Below are 25,509 nucleotides of genomic sequence, written 5' to 3' on the forward strand. Positions count from 1 at the left end.
TTTTTTTTTTTTTTTTTTTTTTTTTTTTTTGTCACGCGATGGTGTGGTACGACCGATCAACCAATGAGTTTGTTAGAATTGTGTCACGAGGTATAAAATGGCGGATGAAATAAATATAATAAATGCAAAGAAGCGCGCAGTTCCCCCTCGGCGCTTTGTTCTTCCAGAGGCGAGCATCGCAGTGCCATGGTGTTCAACTTGTGCCGTCTTCTTGGCGCCATGAAAGACCCTCTTGAAGCAATTAATTTGCTTTAGCGCGTTGGCCTGCTCCTGGCTCCTGGGTTTTCGTGCGTGTCCAGAGTGCGAAGCTGCGATGACAAGCTGCAAGTCCGCGCTAGATCTGCGGATGGCTACACGGGGGGGAAGGGGGGGGGGGGGGGGGGTGCTGTGTGTGGATGATTCGTGAGGTGACCAAGAGGAAGTCGGTCTAAGTTCAGTGCCGGGGCGAAGTCTCGATACGAAGCGGTTCCCTTTTCGAAGGATCGCACGCACCTGACGCTTCTCCAACTCATGAAAATCATCCTCCGGATGCCAGAACCTACCGTGCGCCGTCATTCAGCGGGAGGCTGATATCGCAAGTAAGACAATAACTGATTGGGCGAGCCTTTGTCGGGAGGTTGTGCTAAATGCCGTCTTTAAGCATTCAGACATGATTGGTGGCGACGGCCGTGACTGTAGAACCAGACGAGAGTATGTTCGGTAGGCACAAGTACCATCGCGGGTATTTAAGGCCTGGCCAGTGGGTTTTCGGCGGTGTGGCGCGTTGCAGCGGGTGCTGCTTTCTTGTTCCCGTGGAGACCCGTGACGCTAAAACCCTGCAAGGGCTAATAGCCGAGTTGGTCCACCCTGGAACAAGAATAATTACTGACTGTTGGGCTGGCTATCGCAAGCTTGCAGATGACGCTCGCTTCACGCACCTCACCGTCAACCATAAGCTTAACTTTGTCGACGCGAACACTGGTGCGCACACCAATACGGTGGATTGCACCTGGGCCCACGTCAAAAACTCTCTTCCATCTGGACGGCGCGAGAGCCACCATGCATTTCACTGGTCACCTTGCAAAGTTCATGTTTTGGAGGAGAGACAAGGCGCGCGGAAACACTGATAGATTCCAGTCGTTCGTCGCCGCGGCCGCCAAAATCTAGAGCCCCGACGCAGACAGGGCGAGGATTCTGACGGCCCCGGTGACTTCGAGGGATCCGCTGCGCTGAGCCTGTCACCCGTCTGCGTGCATAAAGACGACTTATGCGCCAACCGCTTGTCAAGTGCTCGTTATGTCAGTTATAGGTTCTGGCAGCGGTCTAAACGGCCCTTTTCAGGGCCCCATATTTTGCAAACGGAGCTGTTTTTTGAATGCCGCACCCCGTGTCTCTGTAAAAAGTTCACAGGAAAGACCCAGCAAAGGTATGTGGTCCCCAACTTGGATATCGGGTGTTATGATTCAAATAAAAATTGTTCTTGCTTATTTCGCGCCTGTGATCAAAATAAATGCCGCCGTTGCAGTCGTCCCGCGGTGCTGTTGCTCGCCCATTCGCCGTCGGCGTGCCTCAGCTTCGTCGTCTTTGCTAGCGGCGCACCGGCGAAGGCGGCCTTTGATCCGAATAAATGCCGCCGTTGCAGTCGTCCCGTGGTGTTGTTGCTTGCTCGATCGCCGTCGGCGTGCCTCAGCTTCGTCGTCTTTGCTAGCGGCGCACCGGCGGAGGCGGTTGATCTGACACACCGCGTTCGGCTTTGGCTAGCAGACGGCGTTCGTAAAATGGCGTCAGCTGTTGCTAGCTTCACGCGGCGGTACCGTGCGTGCTTCTATTCATTCGGCGTTCGTTGCCATGGTGACGGCGAGGAAAGCAGACGAACTTTTTGATGCGGAAGAACGCTGCGGCGCAGCGATACCAGGTGCGTTCTAAGGCCCTTCCCGCATGCTTTTCAATGGGCGGAAGGCGAACAAAAAGAGTTCGAAATAAGGACTTAACGCAGAAGGCTGCATTTCTCCAGCGCCTCATAATTTGACGAGCCTTGCACGAAAAGCATGTTTTTAGACCGGAGTTTGGAGATAGTTTTTTTTTACAACAACATGGGTCTAAAGTATCAATGTGCCGTGCATTTTAACGTCAGTAGTCGAACGCGGCGCGTCCGCCTGGGAGACGGGGGTGGCACCCTTGTTACCTCTACCGCTGTATCTGTTCTTAAGCCAAAATAGAAGTCACGTGCAGTTCTTCGAGAGGCCGCTGCGGGAGAAATGGTGGCGTTGTGTTCGTCATTAGCTCGGTGCTCGGAGACAGATTGGGGCCACTTTTTCAAAGCTGTCTCTATGGGAGTTTCCCAACTGAGTGTTTTAGTAACGTTGATATTACCCAAGCATCAAGGAGAATGCAGGGATTGGTGTTTCACGCGCACGCGTTCCCCGTATAAAAGATTCGAAGCAAATAACCGAAATAAAGCGTTGACGAACGCGCGTACAAGATGCCATTTGTTTTAGGTATATGCTTTAGAAAAGTTACTGCTGAGGCCAGTATGTGCGGCGCGTGGAACATCAATTCCTGCCTTCTCCTTGATGCTTGGGTAATATAGCTATTGAGACAATAGCGCGTTTTTATTGGCTCTTGACTGCATATCAGCGCAACTGTGCACAAGCTTGGCGCAGCGCTCTTCGCAACGCAACGCGTCCGCTACAGAACGCACAGTGCTCAAATGCAGATGTGCGTATGGCTCTGAAGTTATTTGAATCTGGGTATAAAATAGCCCAATAGCCAACCACCAAATTTCCCTGCCAACCACAAAAATGAGTAGATTGCGTTACTTAAAGCCCAACCTGGCAACCTTGTGTAGCACAGCTCGCACAGCTGGTCTGGAAGGGTAAACGATTTTATTTCAATGCAAACGTGCCGGCGGGAGCGGCAAATTTTTATGAAAATAAATTATTTAAAACCAATACATAAAAATAGAAAGAAAAATAATGAAAAATCTAGCAAAGACTACACACCTGTGCTCCCTGGTCTTTTGTCGGCATTATGACACATGTATAATTTTTACATACTTGAAGTCCCCAAGAGCATTCGTCATTCCAAAGAAAGGTAACAAAAATAAGGTTTATTACCACATCAAAATCCCCACTACACCACTGCCCCGTCAACAGCATACAGACACAGCAGAAACAACAATGCTCAAAGCATGTTTTAGGAATAACGGTGCTCGAGGACGTAGTAATCTAAGCCAAATGACACAAAAATGCATGCTTTATCCGAGAAAAAAAATTACATGCACAAAAAGCTACGTCGATTGCTTGCCAGAAATTCTGCCACAATGACCATGCCTCGAGGTAGGAGCTACTTCCAGGTGCATCAGTAGTCTCTTCAAACCCACCCCCACAAGCTGCAGTCATCTGTTCTGCAGTATATCCAAACTGTAAGCTTTGGCATGTTGAAATCTACGAAGTGTTAGCCTACTTGTGTTCTGCAAATATCCCTGTCAGTAGTAAAAGCTGTACAGGTCAAGCAAAATAGATCAACCAAAAACTAAATAGCAGGCGGTGCGCAAGAGGGCATTTCGCTAGGCCTTCCTCCCCTAGAGACCTACCCACTCATAAAAACAAAACTGAGCAAAAAATTATGAATATCATGAGCCATTACCTTTGCAGACAGCTACAAGGATGACCAGAAGAAACATCTACAGAGGATGGCTGGCTCCTAAGCAGGGTCTCACGCCAAAGCTGTTTTAAACATGTATAAAACATGTATAAAAAAAAAGGCAATAAAAGGATAGTCGACTGTTTATATACATATTTTAGTAACTGAAATTTCACAGGTATTAATGAGACATTTAGATACTTCTATCAGATTATATTTCTACTGATATTTCCCAGGCAGTGAAGGAGCATTTGGATATTTCTTTGAACTTTATCATTAAGCAGGCACATACCCATTCCCCCTCTCCCCTCCCCCCAGACATGCCCTTAGAGAAAGAAATGAAAAGAAAAAAAAGGAAATAACGTACAATGAAGGAATAAAGAAAAGATCAGCGGGCACTTTCAGCTTTCGAACATTCGAGGAAAAGCACCTCTGGTAACAGTGTGTGCCCTCCCACCTACTTAAAAAAAAGAGGGTACCTAGCTATGTGCCAGCCATTAGGATTAAGGATTAGCAATTCGTTGGAAGGTTAGTTATTGGAAAAGACTACCATCACTCTACTTACACAAAATGGTGGAATTTTTTGAGTTCACAAAGTTGCTATCTGGTACCAGTCGGTACCACGACACAAAATGTTTTCCTCGTTGGAGCTCAGATGCACTAGAGAATTGATTTTGTGAACAAAAGAGTCTGGATTTCACTAATTCTAAGGATGTTCCATAATCCAAAATATTGCAGTGCTAAGTAGTAGTAATTATGACTTAATAGTAACATGCTTCTCATTGATCTGCACATTGAGCCTTTTTGTGAGACCGAGTATATCAACAGAGCAACAAAGCAATGGAACAAAATGTAGAGAGAAAACAAGAACGCCATCAAAGTTATCAAAATACTACTGCCAACTCAAAAGGCCAACAGCTTTTTTTGTTTATCACACTAAGGCTCATAAGATATACACGTGCAATACGTATCACCAATTGTTACACCAAAATAAGCTTTAGTGAAGAAAGGTGGCTACATGCTTTATCATATTGATTGCTAGTGTTCTAAATCCAAACTGTATTTTTGAGGTCATCGAGAGCATGAAAGAGGCAAGAGACAAAGGATTGATGTAATTGTTCTCGGTCACCAAAAAATAAGAATTGCTTATTATTACATTATATATGTACAGGAGCCAGGGGAAGCCTGGTTGGGAAGACTACTTACCAGACACAATTTCTCGTAGGCTATGAGCTCTGACATCTAGCAAACGAGTCTGAAAAAAAAAACAAAAACACCACTACCCCCCAAAGGCCACTACTGGCATCACAAGCCTACTTCGGGCCACTCGGGCAACTGTACAAGAGCAAAACACCTAAAGATTGACATAACCCATCCACTCGGCTCATGCACCTCGACCACAAACACTTTGTTTAGCATGGGCCTACACTCGATGGCTGGCGGTAATTTGAGTTGTTTTCAAACATGCTAGGTATCTTTCCTAAAAATTCATATTTACTATTAGCATAACGTATCTCCGTCCCTATTGAATAAAAACGTCTTACCACCACGAAAACTCTGCACACTTCAAACAGAATCTAGGTCTAAGCACTAAGTTAGCTTTGTTCCGAATAATTGTCTTCGTGAACAGACATTCAAAATTATGTGGTGGTAACGAAAGAAAAAAAAGAAAAAAAAAAGAAGCAAGTGAAGACACATGTTTCATCTGCAACCTATTATCCCAAGATACTGCATTCCAAAAATGTTTCCTCAAAGTATTCTCCCAGTGATAAACAATACGATTTTGTCACTTATTGTTAAGGCCCCCATGGGTCAGACTTTGGCGGTATTACTACGGTGAGAAAACAGTTCCCTCATGGCCCCGCCACAGTTGTCAAATTCCCCTATATTCCGTTCACCCTTGAGACGATGGTGTAGAGAAAACTGCAGGTTTCCATCGTGCAAGGATTTGAATGGGTCAAGAAGCGGTCATAGCTCTCGGTACATCGTCAGCCCGAGAATGAACGGAATGCAGGCGGCGCATAACAGTACGCAAGACCAAGCATCGCCCTTCACCCCGCCACCCTAAACACTGTGCAGATGTCCGCAGTGGCACGACAACTCGTGCGCAGATGAAAGCGTGTTTTTGGTGCGTGCCTTCCTCGATGAAGCCACCACCAGAGAGGGCCGTAGTTACGCCTTGTAGATGCGCACCACGTTGATGATGGGCTGGCGGCACACCGGGCATTGGGGGCTGTTCCCCTTGAGCAGCTTGAGCCCGCAAGCGTGGCAGGTCAGCGAGTGGCCGCAGTTGCACAGCACGCTTTCGATTGGGCTCTCGAAGCAGATACGGCAGTCCACATCCGCTTCTTCTGCGTTTTGGAAACGTGCCGGCTTTGGTTCCTGTAGGAGCTTCCTTTTCAAGGACCAAACACGGGCAATTCGCCTTTTGAGGCATATCTCCAGCCCTTGCAATGAGCGAAGTTATGAGCATCAATGTTCCTCTTTCAGCCAAATACCTGACCTGATTTGCTGCCTATTGTCAGCTGCACATTCTCACTATCTTAAATTCAAACCCAGTAATCACTGGGTCTGAAAAAAAACATCTAATGCAGAAAATTGCTCTAAGGTTATAAGTAAAAGCCTTGCAAGCGGTGCTTTGCTGAGAAGTATTTAGCAACATAGCCTACGTTTCATACCGATTTGTTTAACTTTCTGATGCAGACAGCAGCTCTCAGTTACCATCAATTGTTTTTTTTAGAAACTAAGGCACCACTCACCACCATACAGAGACCCACTTACAACGATAATGAGAAAACCCGAAATTTCAACCGTTATAACCGATTATCGTTGTACCTGGACTACAGTCAAACCCGTTTATAACGAACAGCAGGAAAAGCTCCAATCAGTTCGGTATAGCAAGTAGTTCGATATAGCAAAAACCATTTACGAGCTTCCACGATCCGTTCGTTGTAAGGTGAGAGCTTCTTTTTCTCTCTCATATCTCTTCTCTTCCACCTTGTAACAAAGCGCTGGAATGTTTTTTTTTTGTTTTCATGCTTGCAGAGTTTTTTTTTTCTTCTTTTTTTAGCTTATCTCTCTTTCCGAATCACTTCTCTTCGTAGGCAACTGCCTTGGGATGAAGTTTTTTTTTTTGAGTGCGTGCAGTTTTTTTTTTTTTTAGCTTTTTCCTTTTTTTAATTGTTTCTTTTGTCAACTTCATTCGTGGTTGAGCTATTAGAATTTGCTTCCTTTCCTAGATTTTTTTTTTTTTTCTTGTGGATGGGGAAGGGACAGGCTACAAGGCAATTGTTTGCACATTTTTGGAAGCTTTCCCGGGGGAAGGCTTCCAAAAACAGGCGTTATAAAAAGTACTTTTTACATGCATTTTTATTTAAATTTTCCGTGAGTTCGATCTCGACAATAATTCGCTGTACCTGAGGTTCGTTCTAAACGGGTTTCACTGTAGAAACTGATCATTTCCAGTCTAGAAACTCCAGAAACTGTTCGTTATAAGCGGTGCATTGTTATATGTGGGATCATTATTAAGTGGACTGAGCTGTATTTTGTTCCAAACGTTTCTGTTTGCGCACCCTGCACCACCATACACAGACACAATTTTTTATTTTTTTTGGTAGAGGAGTGGGAAGGAATGGGACAATAAAAGGGCAATAGCTGCCCCCATGAATTTTTCTAAATGGTTTTAAGACTGCCACAACGCATGATGTTAAAGTAGGGGCAGCTTCAAATGCAATACTCGTTTTTATTGGCAAGGAACTCACTTCATAAGCCAAACTTCATAATTTCGGCAGCAACTACTTTGCTGCCGGAGTGATCAAGCTTGGCTTTTTGCTTTAGTAGCCTATTTGCTTGCATGTTACAATATGTAACATGCAAAAAATTAAGCAATAAAAGCATGCTAGTTCCCCACCAAATTAGGCACGACAACAACATGGCTTCCCAAGCAGGCATTCTTTGTGTAATGATCAGAATGGCAGGACTGAGACAGAGATGCAAGGGGAGAATGGGGCACTAATTTACACCTTTGTAAGTGTTTTATATGCCCGTGGGTCATGCTAGACAATTGCAAACTGATGCCGGAAATTCAGGGAAAAGTGGGCACTTTGCAATAAGGTGCTGCTCGTTGCTTACCTGCTTTGCCTAGTAAAAGAAAATCATTATATTGTGGTTCTTTGTTATTAAATACTAAGACAGTGGTTCTCAATCATTCATGTTTCACAGACCCCTTGTGAATCGGCGGAGATGATGGAGGACCTTGTACGTGGTGAGGGGAAGAGAAAGGTATACAGTCGCCAACCGATTTTTCAAACTCGGAGGGGACCCCGAAATGGTCCAAGTAATCAAGCAGTCCGAAAAATCAATTTCAGCCAAAATATCAAACTTCCGCAGTCGAGCCCACTTATAACGGCCACACTTAAAACGAACGTTCGGTTAATTCGAACAATTTCTAATCCCCCAACATAATTCGCAAGAATCCTGCACAAAACGGCCCACTTTTAATGGCCCTTTCTGAGCGCAATACTGGGATAGAACGAACGAAACGGCGCCGCGACCTTGGCTGCTGGCGGAGATAAGGCAGGGGAAAGGAGGCACAAAACACGGAAGGACCACCGGCAGCGCAACACCCCGACAGCGTCGGGTTCTTGGGGAGGGGGATGGGAGGGAAGAGGAACGAAAGGGAAATCAAGGCAATCAGGCCTCCCAGCCCAACGTTTTGCACGCGTTCTGCTCGAAGCATTGGGGTTGTGTGGAAAGCCTTTTTTGTGCACTTTCTTTATTTCGGGTGCCGCATCGCGGTCTTTTGTGTTTCGGTCCGTCTGAAGCGTGTTGCCTCTTGTCGTTTAATTTCGGCTCGACCTCCGCGCAATCGTTCAGTCTTCGGTCACTCGCCGAGTCATCGATTGTTATGTCGGACATTGCTTCAACTGCGAAGAAACGCAAGGCGATCGACATGGGCACGAAATCTGCAATCCTTCAGGAGCTGAGCGCCGGGGTGAAAAACGGCGACCTGTGCAAGAAATATGGCTTATCGAAGTCCACCATTTCAACGATCGCCAAGGACAAGGAGAAGATCATGGCAGCAATGAGCATGAATGGTGACCGCAGTGCTCGGAAACGGCTGCGGCACGCCGCGTACAAAGGCGTCGAAGACTCTCTCTTCAAGTGGTTTCTCGATGCAAGAACTAAGAACGTCCCCATCAGCAGACCCCTGCTGCTTGGGAAAGCCAGGGACTTCGCGTTTCTCCTGAATTTCACAGAGTTCAGCCCTGGAAACGGATGGCTCCATCGTTTTAAGGAGTGCCACGGGATTGTTTACAAGTCCATCGTCGGGGAAGCGGCATCCGTGGACATAGAGAGAGCGGAGCAGTGGCTTGTTGACAACCTCGACGAGATCTACAGCTACAGTGAGCGAGATGTCTACAACGCGGACGAGACCGCATTGTTTAACCAGATGAGGCCTGTGCGAAAACGCACGCGTGAAAGGGCGACAAATGCGTCGGTGGGAAGCACAGCAAGGTGCGGATAACTGTGCTCCTGTGCTGTAATGTAGACGGCAGCGACAGGCACTTGCCATTTGTGATTGGAACGGCGAAGAACCGCGCTGTTTCACCAACCCCCTGCCCGTACGGTACCGAGACAGTGCCAAGGCTTGGATGACTCGGGAACTCTTTGCTGAATGGCTCACGGAACTTGACAATGCCATGGTCAAGCAAAAACCGAAGATCCCGTTGATCCTGGATAATTGCTCAGCTCATCACGTGAACCCGTAGTTGAATGCTGTGACTTTGATGTTCCTCCCTCCAAACACCACTGCCAAGCTCCAACCCCTCGACATGGGGATCATCAGAAATTTCAAAGTGTGCTACTGCCGCCGCGTCATCAAAAGGCTGCTCATCGCAATCAGCCGACCAAGTGCGCAAGGGCCTCAGCTGACAATTTCTCTCATGACCGCGGTGGAAATGCTGAAGGCCTCCTGGATGAAGCTCAGGTCTCGCAGCATCAAGAACTGCTTTCGAAAAGCTGGGATTTCGTTTTCTCCTGCGGAAGCAAGCCAAGACGATGCGCAAAGCACAGACTCGACCCTGTGGACCCAAGCCATTGCTGCTAGTCTGACAGAAGAAGGGCAGACATGGGACGACTTCGTTGACGCCGACGAAGATGTCATCGTCTCGGAGAGCGCCTCCGACGAAGCTATCGTGCGGGAGGTGCGGCCGACCTTCCAGGACATTGCGGCGTCCGACGACGAAGATGACGACGAAGACGACGTCGGCAATGGGGTTGCTCCCTCACCTCCGGTTTTGACAGCGATGGCAATGGGGCACATAGCTTCGTTGAAGCAGCTGGTCTACGCACGGGGACTGAGCGATGTTCACATCGATCAGCTGAAAAACCAGGAGAGCGCTATAATTGGATCTGCACTGCGGAAGCAAACAGCGATTACGGACTTCCTTGAATAAACGCCATGCGCATCGATCGCAGGTGTTGCGCTTTCAATCCGTGCCGTGCTTACTTATTTATCTTGAATTTTAAGGGTAAGTTCATTTATAACGAACTTCTCTTTTAGCGAACGCGTTTCGTGTCATAAAAGGGTTCGTTGTAAGCGGGCTTGACTGTATTCCGCTGTGTATTGGCCATTTTCCACTTGCTTGATGTCGATTTTAAGTTCTTGTGACACTTCCGCTTTATATTGTTTACTTTTCACTTGTTTGTTGATCTGTTTGATCACGGTGCTGAGCTTTGTCGGTGCCTTTGTTGGCACAAACAGCGAAGCTAAGTTGGCGCCATTTGGCACTATTTGGAGACAACGTTTAGTCCACCAAGCTCGCTTCAATACAAAGGCTAACGGCAAAAAACCTTTGTGCTCAAAGACCACAAGAACGGCAGATGGCCGCTCTTTTCACGGTAGCACTCGAAAAACACGGACCACGGGGAAGAACTGGAAGAACCATAAGAATGGGCAGACGGCGGCCACGTTGGCTATAGCGGGACCGGAAATCCCGACTATAGCATCTACCCAGCTTGTTTATCGCATAGGACGTGGTATAGAGGCTACACGGCAAAATCAAAACAACCGAAATGGCGGCGACTAAGCTTGCGGCGCTAATGCGGCGGTTGTTTAGTGGCTGTAAACCGAGGAAATCACGCAAATAATGTCCGAAATATTGAGCAAGCCTTATGGCGTCCAAAATTTTGGTCTATCCATGGAGTGAGTGACAGTTCGGTGAAAACGTCTGAACAACCGGACGTGTCTGAAAAATCGGTCATGCCCGAAATATCGGTTGGCGACTGTAGGTTAATTATGATAATGATTTAATAAATCATCATCATAATTCGATCATAATTATCATAATGAGTGAAGTAGACTTCTTTCATTGACATACACATGAGAAAACCTATTCAAAATTTAAAATGCTTTTTCTCAATCTAAAAAAAAAAAAAAAAAAAAAAAAAAAAAAAATTATTGCTAGGCTTGATTGATGAGGCAGGGCCTTGCAGACCCCTAGACTGCATTTGTGGACCTCAAAGGGTCTGTGGACTCCCACTTGAGAACCACTGCATTTAAATGGTACACAATGCAAAATAAAGCATATGTGACAGTCTTTCAATAATATACGAGTGTCATTAGTCTGTCATGCTAACTAGTTCAATGCTGCAGGCAAGTGTTTGATTTATTCCCAGTAGCTGCTCAAATGCTCTCATTAAGATGGAGGAATGAACACAACATTATGAACTCGCAATAGTTTTTGTTTAAAATTCCGTAACAACAAATTTTATGCACATTAAGTGACGAGTGTCCATCTGAAAATATATAGGAGTAAAATTTGTATTTTGAAGGCTGTTCAGTTTCTCTTAACTTGTTATGGGGACAAGGCCTACATAATAGCAAAGTAAATAGCCTCATCGACAGCCTGTTCAATGCTTGTCGTTGGCAACACTTTTATTGGGAGATTTGTGAAGCACAGGAGGGTTTGCCAAGAGTGATAGGACTCCCTGTGAAAAAGTAATTTTCCAATTAAAAAATACAGTGAAACCTCATTGGTATGTTCTCGATTTGTATGTTTTCCTGACTGTTACAATCACTGATTCCGGTCCCATTGAAATACCATAGGGATTGGGAGCTGAACAGTTTAATGGTGGCTGCGGCCCAACACGACGTCCACCCTCTTCCTTTCCCTCCAATTCCCCCTTTTCGCCTCCTGAGTTGTGCTGGTAATTCTTGCCTGGGTGGACGTGACCTTGAACTAAGTCTGAGAGGGATTCAGGCCTTCCCATTGCACATTTATCTTGCCATGTCTTTCAGACATGCTTTTGCTGTGCTCAGTTTCCTTGGCTCTGCTGGTTCCCTATCGCATGAAGTCAAAAACTTCAAACCGCAGGCGGTGCGGGCGATTGAACTTCCCCATTTTGCGCGGCGCAGGCGTCGAGCTTCACCGCCTCGCATCAGCGTGCTAGGAGCAGCACCCAACATGAAGAACACCTGCATTAGCTTGGTGGGCTCTGAAATTTTGCTCAATCTTATAGGTCGCCATTCTTTGTTTACAACCAGGCCTCTACTTTCAGGAACAGTTTCAAAAACAAAGTCCACATATACCTATCTGAATAAATATTATGGTTCTCCACAGCCATAAATGTCAACGGAAATAGATTTCTACGTAAGTGTTGCTTCCTGCCTGATAAACAGACGCCCAAAAGCAATATTGGTTTTTATATTTTCATGGATCACAAAAAGCTTTAAGTGCGACAAGAAATTTTGCCTGCCCTCAGAGCTTAACAAGCTTGACCATTGGTAAACTCTAGGAATTTATAGCGAAGGCTGCCGGCAGAACATTCGTTGAGGTCACTCACCTGGCATGAGGGATTGCAGTTTGCCCTTTGGCTCCGCCTGGGGCTCCTCTGGAGCCTCGGCGGCACTGGGAACTGGAGCCCCCCTCATGGTGCCTGCACAGAAAAGTGGCACTCTTTGTTGGAACGGGGGCCATGCATCCTTCCATCCCGTCATGATCCCAAAGTAGAAGTGGGATGGGCAAAAAATAAAAAGAGGGTAAATGCAAACATCTAGAGGCCTTCTGCGACGTCATAGTGCCACATGACATTGTGAAGCGCTCCGAGCATTTCCAGAAACTCTTGGGTTTGAAAGACGCCCCTAAATTCACTACTGAAGAGTTTTAGTCACAGAACGCACCGTAGTCGGCAACCGTCGGCAAACCCAAAACGATGGCAAGGCTTACCCTTCCAAGGTAAGATTAAGAGGGTTGAGTCAAGAAGTTTCGGGAGACAATATAACCTCCAAGTTCGGGCACAGTGATTGACTTCCTTACAACTAATGAATCACCTTAAAAAAAAAATAACTTTTTTTCTTTTGCAGAGGTATACAGTGTGATCCACTTATAACGATACCACATATAACGATGTAATACTTATAACGATCAGTTTCTAGAGTTTCTAGTCTAGAAATGATTAGATTCTAGTCCAGATACAACGATAATCGGTTGTAGGAATTGAAATTTCAGGTTTTCTCGTTATCGTTATAAGTGGATTGCACTGTAGTTGTTTGAAGCAGCCCATGCCTTCAAAAGCTAGAACAAAAGATTTCCAAAAAAAAGCTTGCCATTTCTCAATGCAGCAGACGGGAAAGATATGTGCTGCACCAAAATGCTAAAGACTGCAAAAAAATCCTGCACCTTACCCACGAGCCTCAACTTGGTGACGTAGCCGCAGATGTTGAAGAACATGTAGAACTGCTGCGTTCCATCCACGTGCATCACGGTCTCGAAGGAGCCACTGTTCCTCGAGAACAGCACTCGTCCTGTGCACACAAACAAAGAAACAAACAAAAATATGACAAAAGTATGGCGCACAGGTATGCATAAAAGGCAAAGCATCAAAAGCAAGGAGTTAAGAAGCTGAGCCTGCCACAAGACTCGTCTCACCTGCAAATTTAATCACACTAACACAAAGAAAGTAAACTTTCATGCCTTTCAGTTACATAGACCGGTGGTTCTCAGATGGGGTTCCGCGGACGCTATTTTTGAGATCTGCGAAGCCCTCATCTCAATCCTGCTCTTTTCTTCACAAAAATAAAAAGCTTTTTTTGTTGTATTGGTTAGGCAAGCTACCGCCCGTTATAAGGGGCATAGCCATTCCGATCTATTCGTCCATTAATTTTTTTTACTTGATGTTCCTCACTTCTCCTGTCTATAACAGTAAAGGATGCCCTTTTCACACTGCCATTATACTCGTTTTCACCTCAACAAAAAAAAAAAGTTTTGCACATTGTTCATACGCCGAGCAAAATACTTCTTACCAAATTTGGTTGTTGGAAGAAGTGATGCTTTTGGGCATTTGAAACAAGCACGTCTTGATAAGATAACACATATCCAATCTAAAATGCACTACATACTATATCCTAATTGTCCACATAAAGGGGAAAATTAGTAATGCTAAGCGAGAAGACTGACTTTTTTTTGCTACGGTTCTGGGTTGCGTTTCGACTTCATTATTACTGCTTTATGGTCGGTGAAATGCAGAGCCAGTGGTTCTTCTAGCGGATCAGCTTGGATCCGCTCGAAGCCGTAGGAATGCATCTCCACTGCTTAAGTCAACAGTCCATGTCAGAAAGAGAGTGTGTGGTATGGATCGTGGTTATATACGCAGTTGAGCATTTGACCGCAGCGCCCTCTCGTCTATGAACGTTGAGCGAATGCATGCAAAGTTTAACGCGATTATATACGCATTTGACCGCAGCGCCCTCCCCTGTATAGACGTTGAGCGGCTACATGCAATGTTGGAGTGTAGCATAGTGGTTAAGACGCCTGCCTCGTTCTGAGTTCAAACCCCCGTGCAGGCGTACGTTTTTTTGTTTTTTTTTTTAAAGTGGGCCGATCCTGGAGGCAGTGCAATCGATGTATGCATGGACGCCGGACGGCCGGACGGACGGACAAGGCTAGACCCTAAGGAGCTTCGCCCCTAAAACAGACACACCACGAGGTTCATTTTCGTGTACCACACCGTCGCTCTGCCTCGGTGGCGCTCTAAACGCCAGCAATGATATGCTGCCGCTGCAGAGGCGGCGCCGGCAGGCATCGGCTCCGCCAGCAATACAGAGCACACAACTTTGTTGAACTGATTGCGAAAATAATCCTGGGTTCACCGATCAAGTTCGTTGAACTGAAATATTCGCTATTCCGAAATTCGTTCAACTGAAAATTTTTCATAGAAAAACCGCTGGGTATTTTTTTAAAGTTTGTTCTGAAATATTTGTCAATCCAATGTTTGCTCAAGTGAGAGTTTACTGTATTTGTTTTATTTTATACCCCCCCCCCACCACCTTCCCCTTCCCCTCACTGGCATGGGGTTCTCTTAGATGGTGTCGACCAATGCCTCACCGTCGTCGCCGGTGACAAAGACCAGCTCGTCATCGAGGCCGCACTTGAGGTCCTTCTTGAAGACCCAGTACTCTGGGCGGTCATAGAGGGCGTCCGTGTCCTCCGGCAGGCTGCGGACCGTGTCCTCCAGGGAGCCAGGGTTGCAGGTGGTCAGGCCGAAGGTGAGCGACTCGGAGAAGCTGCCGTCCACCCCGACCACTTTGACCTGCAGTCGCTCGTTTGGACGCACCGTGCGCGACGTGAACACGAAGGCCCGCCCCCGAGACAGGTCCTCCCGCTCGGCAACCACCCTGCGACGGAACCAAGTCGGCAGCCGGTTGTGCAATCTGGCAACTCGTTCCAGACCGTCAGGAAAAATGCCTGGTTCGAGCTACTTCTACAGCGAAGCTGTTAATAGCCAGGGTTCCGTGGATTTTTCATGTACGTCAACCAAAACTGTACGCTCGTACCGCCGCATGCGCATCCCTTCTCCATATAAAAGATTCGAAGTAAATAAACGAAAATAAAGTGCTGACAAACACACGTGCAAGATGCTAGTTGTTCTAGCTTTTTGCTTTAGTATGGTTACTGCTGCAGACGCCGGCACGTGAGGCATGTGGAACACCATTTCCTGCATTCACCTTGATGCTTGGGTAATTTACCAATAGGTCTGTTTGGTAGATTAGTTATCAACAGGCACCATTTTCAAGATCGGTAGACTCTTGGGTAGATAATAATAAGGTTTCTCAAAAATTTGCCGCTGTGCGCCCCACGTCGGCCATGTCTGCGCTCGTACGGCCCCATCTTTGTCGTCATTCCAAGCCGCTTGTGTGCCTAGTTTCCTTGCCTTCTGCTCTCCCGGGGCGGCGGTCCCGTCGCGCGTGTCTGATTTCCGCCGGTTGGCGAGGACCATCAATCAAGACAATAAATGTGTTCGTACCTTTGTTCAAAATTTTGTGTCACGTCTGTGTCGTGTGCTAAACAGCTTCACTGGTCATCCACCTTCACAGAGTGGAATGACTCATCATTTTTTGTTACTTTTTTTTTTCTCCCCAAAGAAACGGTTAGGGTTACGATACAATGCCATATGTAGAAATTAAGCTAAATAAGTGGGTGTTTGAATGATGCAAAGGTTTAAGCAGCGACTTCGATTCTGATGCAAAATATAATTCATCAGACACAATTTTTTTCCCCCCTGAAAGTTGTCGACACCCAGTACACATAGCTACAGTAATCCCGCATTTTAACGGAGTCGACGGACGGCAAAAAAAAATTTGATACAAGCGGTAATCAATAAAAGCGATAAAGAAAAAAACACAGTGCCAGCAGCCTTGAAGGTGGACAGGAACACTACGGTACACTGGCCGTATATTTAATGAAACAAAACTTGGTTCTGAACATCTCGCAGCAGCTCTACCGAGTAAAAAAGTAATTAAGGGGAGTTTGCCGATAATTTCATCTGGACATCAGTTCTCCTCGAACTGCTCCAGGCATATACAGTAGCCGACAGTTCTTTCGGACACCGAAAATTTGGACTTGATGGGTATTTCGGATTTCAACGAGGAACCTTGACCTGCCCGATAGGAATAGAGTACATTCACATCTAGTTTTTCGGACTGCATAAAAGTCAGAAGGTTAGATTATTCGGAGTAAAACTGCAGCGCTCAAGCGGCGCTGTGGCTTTTTAATGCGGGGGCTCCCACGCAGTTAACGAAGTTTCCGGACCAACGGCCACGCGCGAGCAGCGTGTGGGTATCCAACGCGGAGCGGTAGCACGGAAGCCGCCATTTTGGAATGTACACTGGCTTGACAGCTGGCTGTAGTCGGATTGGATTGGCTTAGTTTGGCTTGTTCGGCGTACAGTTACTGAACCTGACCGCTCGGTGACGCTACACGTCCTATTTTTGGCGAGACGTCATCGTCTCTTGCTGGGTGCCCGCAGCGTCCCCGTGACGCCCGTAACCATTGTTCATTTCTCGTTCGGACCTGGTTGGGGCCGTTCTTTTCTGGAGATCTGTCACAAGCTTCAGGTAACCTTCAGGCGTCATGGCGCCAACACCGCCCGCTCAACCATCAACTTCAAAGCGGCACGGAAAGTATTCTACTATGACGCTTGAAAAGAAAGCTGCGATAGTTAAACTCATTGAGATTGGACAGACTCGGGTTGATGTTGCGAAAGAATTTAACTTATCAAAGCAAACAATATCGGACTACGTAAAAAACAAAGTGAAGATACTGTCTGCTCCACAGAACTCTTACTCCAAGAACCAGAAGAACGACCGGAAAGGCGACCACCCGGCATTGGAAGACGCTCTTCAACTGTGGTTGAAAGGAGTGTTTGCGAAAAATCTGCCAGTTGTGGTTCTCCTTTGGGCCACTGCCTTTGGGAGTACTACGTTCGCGGCGAGACGCTCTACCGCGAAGCGGGTTCATACTCGCGTGGCATGCTGCTTTTTGAGTGCAATCAGACACCAGTCATGTTGGTAACGGTGATAAACTCTGTTTATTTACAATAAAACAAATAACAAGAAAACAGCGGCTATAAGCTGGTGAACGCCGTCGGTGTGGAGATTGCCCACGGCCGAACGGTCGTTCAAAAAGGTACAAAGGACGGGGTAAGCGCTCACCGGTGCGCCAGACGGTTCCCCGTTGTCGCCGCCGCCGAATCCCAGGAAGAAGAGAGCGCGAGATCCTGCTGTCCGTTGGTTTTAAGATAACGGCGGGGGCGAAGTGGCCAGTCAAGGAGCGACACGTCGATCTTCTGTCTGCGGGGGTTCGTTACGAAAATCGCCCCAAAGGGGGAGAGGAGGAAGCCATTCACAGTGGTAAGCAGCGCCACCTCTCGCTACGTCAGCGCGGCCGCCACGGCGTGCCAAAACGCTGACGCGACAGAATGCTGAGGGATCACAATCCCCACACAGTTTCGGGGGCCATCCTGAAAGAGAAGGCAGAGACGCTTGCTATCAAGATGGACATTCAAAACTTCAAGTTCACTGACGGATGGGTTCGGGGATTCAAAAAGAGGCATGGACTTTCCTTCAAAAAGATGTGCGGAGAAAGCAGAGCCGTCAACCAGGACGATGTCGCCGACTATCGGTTGAACAAGCTCAAGGCACTGCTGCGGGATTACGCTCCTGAGGACGTCTTCAACTGCGATGAGACTGGACTGTTCTTTAAAGGGGCCCTCCGGAGCGTTCTGCGATGGTCTATTTATGGCGGTAACTCAATCTACAGGCTCCAAGGATCCTAAAAATCATAAAATTACAGTCATGCGCGGCAGATTTCCCTATTAAAATTGCTATCAAAGACCCCGGCACGCCCCCCTTTCTGAGATGACCCCGGAAAACGGGAGGGGCATCTCTTTACGCGTCAGCCAATAGCAAGTGAAGGATTCCGGCTTCACTGCGCGTCACCAACGCGGCCGACCGCCGACCCGCGGAGGAATCTCTCGAACATGCGCGGACCGTCGTCAAGGAGCCCGGACTTTGTGCTCGGCAGTCGTCGTTCGTTGCACCGCACCGTCGCGCTGCTACTGCCATAGGCAGTCGCATTCCACAGATGACAAGGAAAAGTTTGACTCGTTGACGTGAAAGGATCGCAAAGCTGGCTTCGGAGTCGGGATCCACGGGAAGAAAGAACACGTGTGCCGCAAACGCACGCCTGCAGACGCCCCGGGAAGCAGACGAGCCGACGCGCGACGCATCACCCCCTAGCAACACGCTTGCGGGAAGAAAACATAGTTCGCTGGTTTTGGAGCGATAATTGCGGACTACGTTTCCCGCACCACAATCAGTTTACGTTTTTCTAAAACTCGAATTTACAACAAGCTTAAAAAGTGTTGCAATAATAACGGTTGTATTCACCGTGAGATGCAGCATTTCCATTGGTCAAGTTTTAGCGGTGGGCAGGGAATGGGGGATTGTCTTCCAAGAGAAAATAGTCCCGATATATTTCTTCTGCCATCTGCTTAATAAACGGTTTTGTAATCTAAAACTTTGTATACATATTAACTTGCACCTACTACGCAATATAACGACATAAACAGAAAATCGCAGAAAGCTCCAGAGGGCCCCTTTAAGATGCTACCGGACTGCTCGCTGTCCTTTTCCAGCGATTTGAGTCGTGGTGGGAAACACAGCAAGGAACGAATCACTGTTATGGTTGGCGCAAACGCGCTTGGGACCGAAAAGCTTCCGCTTCTGGTCATTGGGAAGTTGAAGAACCCAAGATGTTTCAAGGGTGTGAAGAACTTGCCAGTATGGTATCTAAGCAATTCTAAAGCTTGGATTACTCAGTCCTTTTTTGAAGACTATCTCCGCCGCCTGGATCGAATGTTTGAGCGTCAAGCGCGACGAGTGCTAATTCTTGTCGACAACTGTGGAGCCCACGGAACGGTGAGCAACCTGCAAGCTATTAGGCTTGAATTCTTGCCGCCGAACACGACAAGTGTTCTACAACCGATGGACCAGGGGGTCATAAAAAACTTGAAGGTACTATACAGGGCTCGCCTCCTTGGCCGCACTGTTCTTTGTTTCGACAACAGGAAAGGGTATTCCATGACCCTCCTTTCTGCTGTCAGCATGCTCTCAGATGCTTGGAAAGCGGTTCAGGCCAGTACTATCGCGAACTGTTTCAAGCACGCTGGCTCTTGTCTTGGCGAAAAGCCGGTGGCAAGTGACGCTTCGCTAGACACCGACTCGGCCGAGAACAACATCGCCGAAGTCGATGCCGGCGATTGTTTAGTCTCTGACCTGCGGAATGGTGGAATAGAAATTCCGGATACGATCAAGTTCAGCGAGTTCGTCGACGTGTACAACAACCTAGACTTGTGCTCAGAGCTGACTGATGAAGACATTGTGCGTGAGGTGCTTCAGCAGCCAGAAAGTGGGTCAGACTCCGACAGCGACATCGCCGCCCCTGCCCAGCCATCGACCTCAGACATTGCCAAAGCTTTGGCACTTTTGGCGGACGTTTATAGCGAAGACATGACGCTCGCCGAAATGCAAGCAGATGTCATCGGACGCAGGCGTAGCATGAAGCAAAGTAACATTATGAACTATTTTCAGCCAGTTTCGACCTAATAAAATGTCTTTTTTTCTGGCCAGCTGATTTTTCGGACTGTTCTATATTTCGGACCATTTTCCGGGTCTTGCGAGGTCCGAATAATCGGTCGGCTACTGTATCTCATGAACACAGTCACTGCCACTGCACTCCACTTTGTTTCAAAGCAGCCGTACGATGTTTCGCGTCTCCGCAATCGTAAGCGTTTCCCCGACGTGCCTCTCCAACGTTGCTTCATGTTTACCCTGGCCACACGGAAGGCCTAAGAATGCGGCATCCGTTGCAGGACCAACAACGGGAACGTACGCATCGACAAGACCGAATGAATCACCTTGGTGGCTTTGCCAACATGTTTTCACACACTCGTGCACATATCGTTGCAGCTCTGGGAATCATGTGCCGGCTTGGCAAGCATGCTTGCGGAGAAATTCTGATGGTCGCAATGTAGTTGGCAAGTTTTATCTTCGGGTCACCAGCACTATGTTTTGCATGAGAAACCTCTTGAACCATCTAACACCTTGCTTGTTCTGCAAAATGGTGGACAGTGTCAAACTGCCAATGCCGGAATGTTGAATTCTTTGGCGACTTTGGACTTGGGTCGGCCACTTTTCTCAACCTCGCAGATCTAAGCGACTTTCGGTAAACACTTCCAATCTCCCATACAATGCACGTGTGCGTCTAGTACGCTGCAGACACGTGCATCGGGGGCTCCCCAAATATTATCTCCTCCGGACTCCCTCGCTCTCTTGAACAGATTCAGACAGGAGCCGGGCAGCATCGGACGCGGGCGCCATGAGTAGCGTCGAAACGTGGACGCTGCGTGGTTGCTCCCTGCCTGGATCCCCGCGTCAGCGCATCGGCATCGGAAGCAGTGCTCTGTGTGCTCTGCCCTCCGTCACCCCCTTACTCCGTTTTCTTGTTTGCAGTTCGCCTCAGTGGAGAAAGGGGATGGAACAAAAGGGTCTCAGTGCACCCCCGTGTAGGCTTGCATGCTTTCGGCACCGTGGCCTTTGTAATAAGCGTGGCCGGCCGCCGATACACTTAGAATAATCCAGTTAAAAATGCATGCATTTCAGACGGGACTACGTTGACCTTTGATAAATGCGATTTCGAAAAAAAGAATTTCGTTATAAGGAGGAATTACTGTACATACCGTATTTGCATGAATATAACGCGACCACAAATATATCGCGAGGGCAGGTTTTGATGCCCTCAAAAAGAAAAAAAAATATTATTACTATTATAACGCGAGCCGAGGCCTCGTCAATTTCTTGCACTCGGGTGCATAGCATAGGTGAAAAGTCAATAAAAATAAAAGAAATATCAGTTTATGTTTTGACTGCACTCATCAGGACTGCTCAGGTCCTTCCGTTTACAATCCACTTAGTGACTACCCAGATAAGCAGCAACATGGCACCGCTTGTCTGGTAGTTCCTTTTTCTTCGGCGTGAGCTCCTCGGCAGCCCACAAGCAAAGCGAGGCACGAAGCAGAAGCACCAGCACACAAACACTAGACCACTCTGGATCAGAAACTAAAAAATGCGCAGGCAGAAAAAAGATTGCTGAACCGGATACACATTCACACTTCTTGTTCTGGTCCCTCTGCATAAAGAAACACCTCGTGCTGCACAATTGCGTAAATGCGGTTGGTGGTCTTGGCTTGGCTTGTGTTGACTTGACTTTGCCTGGCTTGGCTTGGCTCGAATTGGCCAGTGCCCGCATTCCCGAATGATGTGCGCGCCGAGTTTCTGTAGCGTGCGCGCGTTGTACAAACACAAAAGCAATAAAAATTGCTTTTTTATGTTTTTTTATTCGCCCCTTCACGTGGCCTAATAGCTAAGAAATTCCCTTCCACACCCCCACTTCTTTTCCCACCGAATCTCCTGCATTGAGCAGGAGGGATGGCTTTCTCCAGACTCACGCGCCTCGTGGCTGAACTCGATTCCGAATATAACGTGAGGTGCGTTTTGGAGCATGTAATTCCGAAAAAAAAAAACTTGCGTTATATTCGTGCAAATATGGTATATATATATATAAAAAAAAAGTGCTCAAGCAAAATGAGACACGAAATGTTTCCCGATTGGGCAACAAAAACTTCACTAAACCAAGAAATCTATGACGCACCGTCACTTTCACGCTTGGCATAAAAATTGCAGCCAAGCAAAAAGGGAAGGAGAAACACAGAAACCAAAACTCTAGTCCTCAAACTATTTCCGAGAAGGCGCAGCAAAAGCGGTAGTTTTAAATAAGGCCTCCGCATCCACCGTTCACAGGCGATTGACGCTCTACGGGCGCAGTCAAGGAGGAGTCAAGGAGGAGTCAAGGAACTGATTTCTGCGGTCCCTCCAAAGGGCCCACGATCCATCCCTGCAGTAGTATCAGTACCACAGACTGCAGTTTACGTTTGGGCACTCCCATTTCCCACTCCGGCAGGCCAAGTGGAAAGGGCTGACAAGCCCAGCACGGCTACCCGAGGTCACACCCACCTGTCGAGCGCCGAAAACCGGACATTGGGTCCCCGCACGATGTGGTACGCCAGGGGGAGCCATGCGCTGAAGGGAAATGGAGTGGCGGTCACGTTGGTAAGGCTTCCCGCACGACTTGCGGGGAGCGGACGGCCCACGTCGGCAGAGGGACCGACGGCGGCTGGCTCGGCCGCAGCCTCCGGGAGACAGACCCCGAGCTGCTCTATTCTCTGGATCAGGTCGGCATCTAGCGGGCCTGGGAGGTCAAAGGCAAGATCACGAGTCAAGGGCCGGAACCTTTCTTTGTGGATTTCATCTCTTAACCTCCTTGTTCCCAACCTCTTTGTCTTTCTCTTCCAAAGTAGCTCGAGTCTCCTTCACACACTTGCGACTGCTTAGGACCAACTGCCTCAAAACCTCTTGTGATCTCTTACAGTGAGAGGACACAGTGGCTCCACCTATCGGGTAGCCGTGGAATATTCGGCAGCTCCATATATTTCCCGTTTATTTTTGCGCGTCCTTTCTTTTTTGGTTCGGAAAAAGTTTTGCCACCATTAGAAACAACCATTTCTTGTAGGTAGTAGGTACACTTGATCTCGCAAATGCTGCAAAACCTTCGTTTTGGCGAAATGAAGTTCCAGCGATGGAAGCGGCATTTGACCTTTTGTAGCAGGTTTTGTAACGGGCAAAATATCGGTTTGGAGTGGCCACCAACGTTTTTGGAGCAAATGCCAACACCTGTTGGCATGTTGCTTGAAAATGAAAAAGTAGTTGAGTCACTAAATGAGTTAATTTTGATAATGATTGAGGGTTCCTCTCTGATAATGATTGAGGGCTCCTATTTGATAGTGAAGCGTGTTACTTGTTACATTTTGCAATCAGAATAGAAAGGGCATAAAAAGAAGATGAGCCTTCTTTTTAGAAATAAGGTTCAGGTAAGAGTAAGTTGCATTTACAAAAAAAATGGTAAAAAATGAATCCTAGTGCAACACTCAAGTTGGGATGAAGCTCCTATCTCTTTTAAACTTGAAAGTTTACTTAGCCTGTGAATATATAATCTCCGTAAGATTATATTATACCTGTCAACGCATATATCAATAAAAATGCGTCCTTCGAGTTTTATGCCCTCACCAAACTCGAAACTCTAATATTATATGCTGCAGAAACAACCACCCAAAAATATAATGTAAACCTACACTTGTGCTTTAAAGGGAAGTTGAAGCGCTTTTGCATTTGAGGAAACACACTTAAATCGTCTTCATTTGACCTCCAAGTTCTTGAATATCAAAATTACTTTTTTAATTTGGTGGATGGACGCTGCAGAAAATAATTTTTAAAGTACCGCTAAAGGCCCTCCTTCCCATAGCGCGATGTAACAAAAACAGTTTTCGGAATCTCCGCCCTCATGCGTCATCAGCGCCTATCAAAGCTGTGCACACATACTCTTGCTATATTTAAAAAGGGAAGAAAAAGACATCATGACTGGTGCCAGTGCGGGGGAATATACCTGGCAAGTTTGCGATTGCACGCGCAACACTCAGTTGACACACAGTTGGTGGCTGAAAGCTCCTCTTATAACGTAAAGACTGATCGGAGGTTTATGTGTTTTCTCATGTTTAGTTACATCTTTGGGGAACACAAAGGTGATATTCAGATTCACGGGGTAAAACTATGCTAGAATCAACCTCTATCTCATTTTACGAAAGAAGCGTTTCAGCTTCCCTTAAAGGGATGCTGAACCAAAATCTGGATTCCACAAAACACATGGCAAAAGCATGTAACGGGATGCTACAAACATTAAAACATCACTCATACACTGATATGTCGAACGGAGGACCGTATTTTTTAAGGAAAGGAGGCACATTTGACAGAAATGTTCACGCCATGTTTCTCCGAGAAGAAGAAGGAATGGTTTCGTGTCTTCTCCACCTCGCCGCCTTGAGGGAGCGAAGCGAAGAGAGGAGGAAACGAGATATCTCTACGTCACGCGCCTCGTCGGCCTGGTTCAATCTCGACCTCTTTTTCCAAAAATATGGCCGTCCATTCAAGATATCACCTTACGAGTAGTATTGTAGGGATTGTAGCGTCCCGCCTACATCTCCCTCATTGTTTTTTGAAACCCAAATTTCGGTTCACCATCCCTTTAAAAGTAATGCTGGTTTTTAGCGGCACTGAAACCAGAGTTAAGTCGAAGTTTGCTGCTCTTTCGATTGACAACTACTCGGGAACTACCGTGACTATGGTTTTTATTCAAATATAGACCAGTGTTTTCTTTTTCTCTTTCTCTGCACAGCTTCTTAAAATTAGAAGTCACTCTACAATCAAGACCAAAAAAGCTAGACCTGTAATAGTACGGAGCATAATTTCAGAGCCTATCGCACGCTAAGCCAAGTGCTCCTCCACGTCAGCCGCTGCTCCTAGCACTCCAGTTTTATCACCCTTACTAATAAAACACAATGAATGAACACATATTTGACTAAAAAAATGGTTTGTCAGGTTATTTTGACTTTGTTTCGGTGTATTCATGTCGTCTGTTTTGCAGTTCCTTGTTGTTACTGCGCGTGTTTCTGGCTCTGTGACTGTCACCACTTGCGGAACGCGGGCCGCTTTTGAGTTGAAAAGATTGTCTGCTAATTACGCCGGCTCTTGTCGTCGTATGCTCGTTCGTTTGCAGGAGTTGGCTTCGCGACCGCTTGCGCCATCTCTTGTCTCCCGTGCCAAACGGCGCCCTACTGTTTGAAGACTGGTGGCTTCACTGCGTTTTCACAGGAGGTAAGCCTTTTTCTTTTTTCTTTACTTTTTCCTCGGGTAAGTTCACTCTTTGCAAATTATATAGAAAAAATGCACCACCTGTGGGCAACGCTGCACAAAATCGTAGCGCAATAGGTTAAGTAACCAATTTTTGCTATCGATTTAAAGAGCCTGACCGCTATTTGAGACACTTTGTGGATGGTTTGACCAGAGTATTCTAGTTAGGCAAATGCTTAGCTACA

The 25,509-nt window shown here is 47.0% G+C and overlaps 1 protein-coding gene across 1 annotated transcript in view; it reads right to left on the reverse strand.

Annotated features, from left to right (window-relative positions):
• Window positions 1–3,068: 3,068 nt before the first annotated feature.
• The window catches only part of LOC8031337 (protein neuralized), a 46,764-nt gene continuing 24,323 nt past the window's right edge, over window positions 3,069–25,509 (reverse strand). Inside the window, exons 6-10 of the mRNA XM_029974050.4 lie at window positions 22,538–22,772; window positions 15,012–15,301; window positions 13,313–13,432; window positions 12,472–12,564; window positions 3,069–5,975 (exon numbers count right to left, since the gene is read on the reverse strand). Of these exons, the coding sequence (XP_029829910.2) occupies window positions 5,797–5,975; window positions 12,472–12,564; window positions 13,313–13,432; window positions 15,012–15,301; window positions 22,538–22,772 (917 nt within the window). The 3' untranslated portion in view covers window positions 3,069–5,796. The remainder of the gene's footprint in view (window positions 5,976–12,471; window positions 12,565–13,312; window positions 13,433–15,011; window positions 15,302–22,537; window positions 22,773–25,509) is intronic.

Source organism: Ixodes scapularis, unplaced genomic scaffold (assembly GCF_016920785.2).
Source record: "Ixodes scapularis isolate PalLabHiFi unplaced genomic scaffold, ASM1692078v2 PGA_scaffold1__304_contigs__length_218370807, whole genome shotgun sequence".
Taxonomy (NCBI): Eukaryota; Metazoa; Arthropoda; class Arachnida; order Ixodida; family Ixodidae; genus Ixodes; species Ixodes scapularis.